A 13,134-nucleotide genomic window follows, 5' to 3' on the forward strand; every position below is an offset into this window, starting at 1 on the left:
AAAACTCTACAGAATATTGCACTGACATCACCTTTTTCATCAGAGTCAGAATCTGATTCATCTGAGCTTTCAACAACTTCCATATCATCTTCATCTTCATCATCTTCCTCTTCTTCATCATCATGATCACTGACTTCCTGAACTTCCTCCTACAAAACAGACAGACATTAAAGCACTCCACACTTTTCCATGCCTCAATCATTCTTGACTATCACTGTGAAGCTGCAGTATTTACCTAGCACATTCCTAATTTTCTTTCTATAACCTTGTAAATCTTTAAACAGACAATGAACAAATAAACAAATTCTTCTAAATACTTACTCCTTCCAATTCATTATTCTCTCTCTCTGAAGTGCCTTTTTCATCTCTTTTCTCCTGCTCGTTGTCTGTGTTATCCTCCTTAACACTAGTAGAAGAGGCAGACACAAATTATTCACAAACTGAAATGGCAGTTGTTTCCCATCCCCCAAACCAGTAAGGTGTAATTCCAAATAAAGATGAAAAACAAAGTGTAGTTAGAAAAATGTAAACGGGTTGGGCATGGGTAAAACACAACTTCCAAACTTCTGCAGATAATAAAATAATGCCTAATTACTCTTAATCTTGGTTTGCAAGGTAATAGTAATGATTAGCACATTGTTCCAGCATACTGCACAACTGGGACAGAATATCAGAATATACATCTCCATATACTACAGCAGTACTCATTTTGGCATGGAAGTTGCAGTGTACCCAGAGTAGCTTTTACAAAACAATAAAATAACATTGTGTGCAAGTACAACATACATTACAGGTATTCCTACACTTTCAAGCTATAACAGAGCCTACTCTACTTAGAATAGTCTTAACATTTATGTATAAACCTTAAACAATATCCTAATTTATTGTATTATAACCACTCTTTTGATTAGTTATCTACTTTGACATAAAGGGAATGCTCAAAACAGTCACTGATACAATAAATAGGGTTTACAGCAGGGTTTTTTTTTGTTTTGTTTAGTTCCAAATGTTTGGTGTATTACTCATTATGGCAAGTTTTAACATTTTTAAGTGCATATTTAAGACATCACATGCAAATAGAAGACAAAAAAATCAGTGGCACTCTGCAAATTTTCCCAGACCAGGTATCAGTCCCTCTAGTGCTACATATACAAAATCCAAAGTTCCAACGGATGGGAAGTTATGACAGAACAGGGCCAGACACCATAGGGGGTACTAATGAAAAAATGTGGGTAGGACTGCATATGTGGAATCCACCTCAACTAACATCAGCTGAATAAAAGTTTGGCAAGTTGTGCTGTCACTGATCAGGCACAGAAACTAGAAATGCACATCTTCCTCCACTGATACCAAGAGGAGCTCAAATTCAAGATCAAACTCTTGGGCAAATCCAATACTCAGTGCAGGGACAAGAAATATACAGTAGATTTGAGACACTGTGATTTGGTAAGTGACACCTTTAAAACAGAGCTTGAATCTAAAAAGTGCCTGTTGAGTAGCACAGTGCTGTGTACATGTGATTTTCTGTTGTATTACTTTTTAATCTGTTCAATGCTAACTGATTCCCTTCTGCCCCACTCATTACCAGTTATGAGCTGACCACGCACAAAGCGAAAGCTTTTGTTTGGATCATCTGAATCCATGCAGCAGCTGGGGATGCTGGAATTTAAAAATCTAACCAGATTTGTACACAAAAAATGCCTGACAGGGAACACCGTGTCACACAATCTCATTTCCACAGATTCTCATCTCCCTCAAACCAGAACAGGTTATTAAGCAGAAAGGATAATGGATCTTAGCTGCAATCCTCATGCAAATTGAGACAAACCCCCAGTTTCCCTTCCACTCAGTACAGAACTAACCACTACAGAGAATTTGTGTTCTGCCTAACAAAGGGGAGAGAGACAGAAGAAGGAGAGCCAGCCAGAGAGCCTCTCCCACATAGAACTGTACTGCTTAATATGTGTGCTACTGGTCTGAGGATTCACATCAGCTGCATCAATTCAGTGGGTGGTTTTTTTGGATCAAAATAGACAGCAGAAAAATAAAAACTCCTTTAGTTTCACTTTTAATCATAATATAGTTCTCTTTTTAGAGCCCTCAGCTTAACTGCTGTCTGTGAATGACTATTCATCTACTGGTTTGGCTGAAACAGAATGGGAGGAATGATCAAGGCTTTCGTCACATGTTTTCAGAAACCAAAGCAGGAGACTTGACTGAGCTGTGATGGTCCAAGACACTCCTGATCTCACATGCCAAAATTATTATTGTCATATACTGCCTGCTAGACATTTCATACTATATGTGCTAGTGCACCTTCCTCCTGCCTTTCATTTCACTTAGGCCATGCAAGAAAGAAAACAATTAATTCCCAAAGGTGCCACCTCCACAAAAAAGCTTGCTCAACCCTGTGTAACTCCAGAGTCAACCTCAATTCCACAACAGAGACTTCTTCCAGTTAAAACACTAGCTGGAAGTGAAAACCCAGAAAGAATTCTGAAAATTAACTACTCCTGCAGTACCTATGAATCTACCCAACTTCTTTTCATGTATGACAACCAGTTAATTGAAATGACAGGTAATTAAAAACCTGGGAAATATTCCAACCTTCTTTCTTCTTGACTGCTTTCCTCAAGTTTCTGTAGCCTTCAAAAGCACGAGGTACAGTATTGGAAGGCCAAGCCAATGAAGGACAAACCAGACAGTGAAAAGCAAAAGTGATAAGAAGGTAAAAAAATGATATATATATGAGCTTGCGGAGATTAAAATGAAATTTTAAAAGATACCATCAAGAGACAACAAGTAGTAAAAAGGCAATACATCCTGGACAGTTGGAAAGTAAACAGAAAACAAAAAAGAAGCATGTGTAGGTTAACTAATTTGCCACTGATAACAAGTAAATTCAAGTACACTAAGGAAGAAATTTTAGACAATATATTTAACTTTGCGAATTATTTCTAATAATGTATTAAGAAAATATCTCAATTCTAGAAAAATATTTCTCCTCTTTCTCCACTTAAAACTGGCTGATAAAATACTGAAAATTGCAAATATTCCCACGGACCCAAAGTCATATATTCTCAGGAACATATCAGGAAAAAAAACCAATGCACTAGTTTTATATATGCAGATAACATATTGTAATATAAAGTAGGAAAAAGAAAACTTTTAAATCATTACCTTATTAATATTCTAAATAATATATTCTGAATATAATCAATACAAAAAAGTCTTCAAACTGCATTCATGTTTTTGTTTGGGTTTTGTTGTATGTTTTAAAATAAAAAGTAGAAAACTGCAGCTTATTTTTCTGGGATTCAGAAAGTAAATGTGAAAAATTTCTTGTTATTTTTTAATAAATTAAAAAAAAACCATGCACCAGAAGCAATGAGATGGACAAAATGTTAGTATTTCTGTCTGTACTTTTTCCTCTTGAATAAACGTGGATTTATCCGTAAAAAAAGTCTGTATGACATATATAAGCATAGAGATGGCTTAAAATTCATCAACTACTGAAATTCCTCATTTCCCATTATGACACAGTTTTAAGCAAGAGCTTTTACTACCTTTTCACTTTAAGCTGCCTACCACCTTCCTTTGGTGTCAGCTAGGAGCTAGCAAGCTGAACCCCATTAGTAACTTTCATCACTAATTTAAGGTTAGGGGAGTCAAAAAAAACCAGTCAGAAATGGTTACCAGGTATGTAAGGTTAACTAACAACTGAAAGCAATGTGGAAGATTTGCTCAAGGCCTTCTAGTGGGTAAATCACATTAAGTCACACTGTGGGATACTCCAAACAGTAGGCAAAATATTACTGCTGTGTAAACTGCAGTAAACTGTGTAAACTGTTTCAAATAACCTTCATGACAGGTGCTTATTAAAGCTACAGATATTTAACACTACATACCTGCTGCTCATTCAGAACCTTGCTCTTAGACCTTCAGGCTACCTCACAGCAATTTAAATAAGTTGTATGTATTTAAAATTATGCACCTTTTGTCATAGTGTCATACCCAGGAAACAAAAGACCAAGAAAGGCAGCAGATGGGGCAGAACTAGTAGCCAGGCTTACCAACCCCATTTTAATGGAAAAATGCTAGTTAGACAACTTGAAAGGAAGGGCAACACTAAAGAGAAATAGTAGAATAAATGTAACTAAGTGCCTACAGAAGACAGAATTATAACAAAGAATCCCCATCAAACTGCATGGCAAAGTGTCTTGTGCATTACATTAATGTGCACACTGCCAATTCCTGAAATTTCAATTTTATTAAAATTGAAATTTCAGGAATTGTTATTAATTGTTCAGTTAATATTGAAATTTATTAAAATTATTATTATTGTCATTAATTGTTCAATTAAGATTGAAATTTATTAAAATTATTTTATTTTAATTATTTCCGTGATATAGCCTTAACACAGACTTTTCACTAATTGGACAGAAGCACTCTGCAGATAGCAAGAATGACAGTGTATAATCCCTTTAAATTCTAACATTTCTCAACATCTACGGAATTTTCCTCCCAACACATGCACCTCAGAAATTTCTAAGTATTTATTACAAAGCACTCTGCAGATAGGCCAGTAGTTAGATTCAAATCTTAGCAGCACTTTGAAGAGTATGACCCCAATTTATAGAACACAAGGTCCACTTTAAGATGAAGCCATCAAGAGGCCACTTTCAACTTTATTTTTCTACAGCTCTCTAATTCTATAATGCTAGGATTAAAAACTGACCTCAAAAATAATTTATGCTAAGTAGTCCCTACTTTCGGATCAGACTACTTGGCCATCCCATCACAATATTATTTTCTTGGTGTGAGAAAGTACGACTGGCTTTCAAACAAAAACAAAACAAAACAAACCACAAAACCACAACCTAACAACTGAGGCTCTATCTAAGCATGCAGTTAAACGCATGCTTGATTTTAAAATGTGTTAAAAAATACAAAATCAAATCTCTTTGTTCCTGCATTTACAGTTAAAGGGCATACTGAAATGCTTGGCTGAAGAGAGGACAGAACATTCTGCTGATTTTATTTAATACTTCCATCTTACCCTCAAGTTCCTATAAAAATGAGACAAAATCTATCACAATCCCCCTAAAAGTCTTAGAGTTTCCTGAAAAATGATATGCAAAGAATCTAATTGTACTTAAAATGACTGTTCTCTAAATGCATCAGACTTTTGTGTGGTGAACGGATTTATAGATACAGGACGTAAAATTAAAGATATGACTGATCCTCATCTACTTTATACTTTGACTTTTTCAAGCTTAAACTGTTATTGCTTTACTTTGAACTTGTAGAAGTCTGAAGGACCATTATCAAAAAGAGTAACAGATTAGAAGCATGGAAAATTTCAACTAAAACTGAGAGATTTCTAATGGATGCAAAGTCTCTGAGTACACAATGCCTTGCTGTGCTAACTGCTATCTGTCAATTTCTATGAGGATTTTAGTAGATGAGAAGTTGGACTGCAAAAAAAACAGCAAAGCAGGATGTTGCAGAGAGTTAGGAAACCTCAAATTAAAAAACATTCATAGAAGCAAAAGATAAAGCAAAAGCAGCCATTTCAACAGCTACCAAAGAATCCCCAGCTATTCAGAATATCTCTTCTTCAGAAAGCTGTTTCAGTTTTTACATAAGAGTTTAAAAAAATTTATATTTTTTTTAAACTTCTCTTAAATTTCAGGTGCATTTTAAAAGAAATTTTTAAAAACATCAAAATTTAGAGAGAGCCCCTGTGCTCTTATCATTGTGCATAATTACATAGAAAAGTTCATTACAAAGGAGACACTCAATCTACAGATACTGCACACTTCACTGGAAGAAAAGATGTAAAAGAAAAAACTGTCATTTCAGCATGTAAAAGGGTTTGAAGGAATAGCAGTTTAGGGTCCAAACCCACATAAAAAGCCTTTTAAAGTCTCAGTAATTAAAAAAATAGGCCTTTTTACTAAGAAAGAGAAAACAAATAGCATCATAATTCATACACCACCTCTTTTTCTTTTTCCTTTCTTTTTTTTTCAGCTTTTCTAGATCTTTCTTGGCTATATCTAGAATTTCCATTGTCTCTTTCTCTGAGGAAAGCATAGAAGCAGAAAATGCTGATGGTCCACCAAAGTACGTGGCTCTCGATGAGGCTCTTGACAAGCTGCGCCGAAGATTTTCATTCACTGCTTCACTTTCTAATAATTTTGCTCTTAATAAGAAACAAAACAAGGAAGAATTGTAGACCATTAATTACAACTATTTCCAGTACACAAGGTGCACACTCTTTTGCCTCTGTAACTTCAATGCACTTCATTCTGTCTAAAAAGAAACTACAAAACAAGGTGAAGTCTAAAAAATACAGTGTAGTAAATTCCTTTAATTTCCATATATATATATATATACACACATGCTTTATGAATATACATAGTATATGAAAACTACACAAAAGCTCTAAATGTAAACTGAGAATAGGCCCAATAATTTTTTGCATGGTACATATCTAAGACATAGATAAATAAAAGCATCTAACATATTTAAGAGTTTTTGAATTTTAAAAGGAAGTACTTCTTAAAAAAAATATTTTTAAACAAGTAATTTCTCAGTGCTGTCATTTTTATACGAGGTTATAAAGGTATAAAAGAATCGTTCTAAGTTTTACTGTCCTTGGTGCAACAATATTAAGTTATCACCATAATTTAGGCAACATTCTACTCTCATTTCTATTGTCAGTTTGATTTCTAACATTTTACATTTTTGTGTCCAAGAGCAACACCAGATGGTCTTAGAAGCTCTCCTAAAGACCACTCTCCTAAAGTAATCCCCACATAGGAAAACAGCTGAAGTATTGCTAACACTTCTATTATTTTTTCAATAAAAATTGTCTGAACACATATAATGCAAATACCTGAGATCTTCAATTTCCTTGATATAGTTATGAATCATGTTGCTAATTTCTTCATTTCCTTCCCCTTTGAAAGAGAGGGAAAAGGGGAATGAGGGAAGGGAAACATTGAGAAAGGGTGGTAACAGTATAAATATCTGAATATAGCTACTAGGCACAAGGTACCAGCAAAGGGAAACAGTTACATGGGCTCCACATGTAAATCTTAACTTCTTTGTAAAATAGCTTTTCTTCTTAAATTGAGTTACATTTTTTGTTCCTCTCTGATGTGATCATCATATGTAACTTGTTTTCCATATTAGTGCATTTTAACAATGCTTAAATCAAAATTACTTATCTGGAGTTTAATTTGGAGTCAAATTAACTTGGTCTGGTTGTTAAACCACCACAGGGGCTAAGCATACAAATAATTCCTATACAAAAACATTATTTCATGTTTCCTCTTGTTCACATTTCTAAATGGATGGTCAAATCAGAGTACCAAACTATTTCTATTATTAAAAAAAGACTCCAGAAACAGAAGAAATAATCATATGGGGGCCTATCCCTGCCAAAGCAGGTCCTACATTGCTAATATAAAGGCATCATTTTATTTCAAGGGATCAATGAAGCAAGGAAATACAATTAAAGTTCATGAATTTATGAAGCAGTTTCTGCACATTCACAGCATACCTGTCCTGGCTAGCACTTGGTTGGCCTGATCACTCATAAGCTGTGTTATTCTGGCTCTAAGAGCATCAATAGTCTCTTGCATTGCTTTAATTCTAACACGCAGGTTGTTGTTTTCTGTTTGCAGCATTGCATTCTCATGGAACATGTCATTGATGCTTTCAACGCCTTCTTCATCTATAATCCTTTTACCCTTCAAGAAAGTAAAAATATTTTATTACTAGTCAAGGCTGACCTACACTTAAAATTCTAAGTTAGTAAATGCAATCCACACATAACTTAGAATTCCAAGCAGACATTCGTAGCACAAGACAATCTCTCAAAGAGTTTAAAACAATGATAAAGGGATAGTTTTCAAAAGACTGATGTCTGGGCCAACACCTTAGCATCTGGGTTTCATGTAATTCCCTTTAGTCTGAAATACAAGTTCTTGAAGAGGTTAAAAAATGAGAAGATAACTCTTTATCAAATCAGAACAGTAGCTCAAGAAGAGCAAAAGGTGATCCTGTTTGGTTATGACCTTTATTGCTCAAAACACTGAGTAAAATTCAGGAAGAAACAGGCATGAGTATTTGTCTTATATACTTGAGACTGGATTTTTAAAACAAACTGTTTTAGCCATCTAGGAAGTTTCCAAAAGCAATACACAGTAACTGTACACATTCACTTATGCATCAATCTAAGTTGTGATTTGGTCATTTTTGATTTGGAAGTGACTCTCTCATTGCCTTTCAAAAAGCAAACAGCATGCATCATCAGTAAATATCACTGACATTTGCTGACATCTCTTTTTTTGGGGATACGATCTACATTTTCTAAAAATATCTGGTAATCACTGGAATTAAGTGTTGTTTACGTCAGGGCTGCTTTTCCAATGTTTTTAGCATATGAAGTGGAAATAGTCAACAGGCGAAAAAAAAACAACTGTGGAATTATAAGCATTTTAAAGCAGAAGAAATCCTAAGAGGACAGACTTACAGTTTTGTATTCCATGAGCTCCATCTGTAGCCGTGCAATCTCACTGCGCAAAGCATTTATTTGTTGGCTGGCCCTGTCCTGATTAACCATCACCTTGTTCTTGATGTTCCGTGCCCGGTTGGCGTACTTCAATGTGTTCAAAGTTTCCATGAAGTCTCGATCTGAAGGGCTCACGCACGCTATCATGAGCGTTTGACTGCAAGCCAGAAACACAGGTCAGCATCACACACCAAGGGGAAAAAGAGCAGAGAGCAGCTAACAGGTCCTCAGGCACAAGGTGAAACAAGAGTAGCAACTTCATAGTATTTTACTTGACTTTATATTTTTTGTGAAAATATTTCTAGCTCACTCCAAACCATGAACCACAAAGGTCAGCCGGTGCTACAGGTGCTATGTCTTTTATCTCCCTAGGGTAGGAGATGCTAGATCATTACTTGTTCCACACATGAAACTGTAAAAGCGATGAGTGTTTCCAGAAATGTTTCTCAAATTACATTCAGTTTGTCTAATCATACATAAACTTAGATTAAGGAATTTATAGTCAACCTAAATTCCTCAACAGTGATTTGGATCATGCAGCTGTCAGGACTGATCCCTGAGTTGCTTAGCTACTTCATCTGAAAGATGCCCAAATGCTCATCTTACCTGTCCATACATGTCTAATGCGCCTGTTCTCTATCTCTATCTATTCCAAACTGGCCGAGTTCTCCACTGCAAATTACCTCCTGTTCTCCAACAGAAGCCCAAAACTAGGGCTTACCCTTAGCACTCTGTGTCTATAACTGTATTTGTATACATTTCATAACACTACTGCCTAGAGCAACTTTCTGCAACAAAAAGCAGCAGGACCAGAGCTCTGGGCCCAAGAGGGCTATAAAGAACCATGCTTCTTTCAGCTTCCTACAACATCCCCTCGCCACCCCATCACGGGATATTGCTGTAGGATGAGAACACATTCCGTGCTCCCAATGAAACATAAAGCAGATAGACCAGCAGGAATCAGTAGGACAAATGCAGAAAAAAAACCAAAACCATTTTCAGTCCAACCATCATTCAACAGATTCCTTCCTCAGTTCCTCGAGCACACTCATTTCATGTCAGGTAAGAACAGCCTAGAAGGTCTGAACCAGAATTCCAGCTGCCAGATCACTCTGAAGTTGCATAAATTGCCTAAATTCTCAACAAAAAGGGCAAAACACCTGCATTTGATGGATTGAGTACACTCCTGCAAGTTTTAAAGGAATTTGCTTCTCCATTGTATGTCACAACTTGGATAGGTAAGTTAGGAAGAGTGAACTGTCTCTGGGGCTAAGAAGCGTTATCTGCATCAGGCAGGCTGGATTCTGATCTTCACTTTCTATAATTTCAGACTAAAACAAACAAATGAATCCCTGCAACAACTCTGTGAGGCAAACAATCATATTCAACATACACACTGGGAAACTAAGCTAGAAAGAGTAACTAGCCTGGGTCTACCAAAAAATATTTACTTTCAGAAACTCTTCCTCAGTCCTCACCTGTATCTTTGTGCCAGTTCTCCAAACTCTTTTAGTCCTCAAGATAAGGCCATGCAAGATTTGGAACAAATTTTTTAATCCTGACATTGAGAATGTGCTTACTTTTCTAAATCTCAGAAGACTGGTTCTGCCTTGTGTTCAACTTGAACTCCAGTTTTCTATCTGAATTGTAAAATGGACCAGGGTTTTTTGACACTGTTCTACCTCCTTTATGTCACCATTCTTTAAATTGCTCCCCCTGCTCCTGAAGTTAGGAAGGTTTTAATTTTTCATAGTATACATTTTAACATCCCCTTTAAAATACCAATGCTCCATATTTTTATTTTAATAATTCAAGAAACATTAATATTTAAGTGCTGCTTCAGAACTGTTACAGCATTATACTTAAAATAAGGATTATTGTCAGAATAGTGCAGTGATACAATGTTTTCATCACTGTTAACTCAGGATTTACTACAACCTAATCCAAATCCTTACTAGTAAATGTCTGTAAGTATTTGCTAAGAGAGAAACAATAATGTGGACGGTTATACCTAGAGTGGAAGTTGGAGGGCTACAGAAAAGGCATAAAGAAATCTAAATCTGATTGTCCAGAAGAAAAAAACTGCAATATTTGTTAAAATTTAGCTTTCCAAAGTATTTTGATTGCCAAAGCCCAGACAAGAAACCATTAAAAATGTGAGGATTTTATATATAAATATATATGAAAAAAATCTTCCTTAACAGCAACATGCTGATTTGAGATGTCTCTGCATATATGTCACTTACAAAAAACTGGGGGGAAGGAAGGCATCCACACAAGTCTCATCAATCAGAAAAAAGACAGAAGGAATACATACAAGTACCATTACAAACTTTCTGGGGCAGCATTTGCCATCTGCACATTTGTGCTGGTTTTGGCTGGGATAGAGTTCATTTTCTTCACAGCAGTTGGTTTGGATTTGTGCTGGAAACACCTGCTATGGGTCCATGATGCAGATATGTTTGAGCTGCTGCTGAGCAGGGCTTTCACAGAGTCAGGGCCTTTTCTGCTCCTCAGGCTGCCCCACCAGTGGGTGCACAAGGGGCTGGGAGGGGACAGAGCCAGGACAGCTGAGCCCACCTGACCCAAGGGATATTCCATCCCATATGAAATCGTGCTCAGCATATGAAGCTGGGGTAATGAGACAAAAGGGGGGATATCCAGAGTGACAGCATTTGTCTTCCCGAGTCACTGTAAGGCATGAGGGAGACCTGCTTTCCTGGGAATGGCTGAACACCTGCCAGCCCATGGGAAGTGAATGATTTCCTTTGCTTTGCGTGCATACGCGACTTTGCTTTAGCTAACAAAGTGTCCTTATGTCAAACCCTGACTTTTCTCCCTTGTGATTCTCTCCCGGGGCAGGGAGGGAGTGTCCGTGCGGGGCTCGGCAGCCACCCCATCGCACACTTAATAAACTCCGGGACTGCTCCTGAAGAACACGGGGGGGAGCCGTGGAGCTGTCGGACGCGAAAATATTTCAGAGTCAAAATAGTGTTTCTACAAAAGGCCGATTTTAGAAGAGTTTCAAAAAAACATGCTCAGTAGCTGGTGTATTTGATAAAAATTTAATTAAGTGCTTTTTGCATTGATTTACAGAAAGAGCTTAGCAGAACTATGCGGTTGGATTTCTGCTGATTTGTTTGTATTTCTGGAGTTTCTTCCTCCCTTTTGCACTTTTGAAAGTTTCTAGCCCTTATTTTACTTGTTGCTCTGGCTCTTTCTCTCACACTGCAGTGCTTCAGCTTGTTACTAAAGCTATAACTCTCTGAAGAGCATCACAACAGTTTGACAATTTTCCTCCACTTCTCCCTACTCCTTTGGGCAAAAACTTCCTACTCTCCCAGACACAGGAGCCAGGTGTATCGAATCACATAAAAAACCAAGAATATTACCTTACTAAAATATACTCAGCTTTGGTCCCTCTTATATTTGTACATGTTAGCATTACAAAAACAAAATCTGACTTATTTTAATAAATTTGTTAATATTTGCTTATATAAAGCCTTCAGAGGTCAAAGCTTCCCTTCACTGTATGCTCAGAATGTATACAAATGGATTCATACAAACCCTGGTGAAAGACTACTTTGTTTTTATTAGGCTGCAATCCAGCATCAGGTAATTGAACAGGTGCATCATAGGCTGAGATACATAATCTCTAAAAAGATGGAAGTGACTGTGGGTGGTAAACTGACTCCAAGCTCCTGTGCATGGCAGTCAGAGCAAACAATTCACTGACATTTAAAGAATAAAGCAAGGACAACAAAAAAAAAAAAAAAAAAAACAACCTCTAAGGGAGAAACTCATCACAGCTTTAAAATATGCTGTAAACAAAATCTACATCTACCATTTGTACTATCCACAATCTACAGATATTTTCATGGGAAGAATTTGCCTGAAAATGGTAACTTCTAAGTAATCTGAAGCCTCATGTCTAGTAAAATAACAATAGCACTGGAAAGAATAACACAAAAATCCTTGTTAAAATCTTTCTCTTCCATTGACAGCATTATTTGCACGAGAATTTATCTCCAGAATCTTCCTTGAACAAGACTTTTATTGTCATTTAATATTCATTTTACTTTCTGCAGATTATGTTCTCATTCATGCTCATTCACAATGAAATACATAAAATGTTCCAATTTTCATACCTGTTTCCCCCAAGAGAGTCTTGAAGCAGCCTTGTAAGCTTTGAATCTCTGTATGGTACATGAGTTGCCTTCTTGCTTTTATCTCCCAGTGCACTAATTACATTGCCAAGTGCAAGCTATAAAACACCAAATCACATAACACACAAGTCAGAATCAGCTCCTGTGTAGTTTTATATTAAAACACTATAAATTGGAGTCAGCATATTGTGAGAAAATTAATATACTCATGACAGGTAGCATAAAAATATTTCTGAAGATTTCTGTATTTTACATTTAGAAATTCTTGTGTTATCAACAGTGCATTGGATGACTTACAGTCTGGCACCTGGAAGTGCCACAGTGCTTAGCACAATTCATTTTCACATGCACTATTAGTATCTCATGTCAGTCACAAACTCAAGT

At 36.4% G+C, this 13,134-nt stretch overlaps 1 protein-coding gene across 4 annotated transcripts in view; it reads right to left on the reverse strand.

Moving 5' to 3' along the window:
• Positions 1 to 13,134, reverse strand: part of KIF21A (kinesin family member 21A) — an 86,928-nt gene that overhangs the window by 34,136 nt on the left and 39,658 nt on the right. For 3 of the 4 annotated variants that reach the window (XM_054631723.2, XM_054631721.2, XM_054631717.2), the window contains exons 7-14: positions 12,733 to 12,848; positions 8,546 to 8,741; positions 7,571 to 7,760; positions 6,902 to 6,965; positions 6,002 to 6,205; positions 2,608 to 2,646; positions 322 to 406; positions 32 to 149 (exon numbers count right to left, since the gene is read on the reverse strand). In XM_054631723.2, the coding sequence (XP_054487698.2) occupies positions 32 to 149; positions 322 to 406; positions 2,608 to 2,646; positions 6,002 to 6,205; positions 6,902 to 6,965; positions 7,571 to 7,760; positions 8,546 to 8,741; positions 12,733 to 12,848 (1,012 nt within the window). The remainder of the gene's footprint in view (positions 1 to 31; positions 150 to 321; positions 407 to 2,607; positions 2,647 to 6,001; positions 6,206 to 6,901; positions 6,966 to 7,570; positions 7,761 to 8,545; positions 8,742 to 12,732; positions 12,849 to 13,134) is intronic. The other variant, XM_054631719.2, reaches the window with a different exon arrangement.

This window comes from Agelaius phoeniceus, chromosome 5, assembly GCF_051311805.1.
Source record: "Agelaius phoeniceus isolate bAgePho1 chromosome 5, bAgePho1.hap1, whole genome shotgun sequence".
Classification (NCBI taxonomy): domain Eukaryota; kingdom Metazoa; phylum Chordata; class Aves; order Passeriformes; family Icteridae; genus Agelaius; species Agelaius phoeniceus.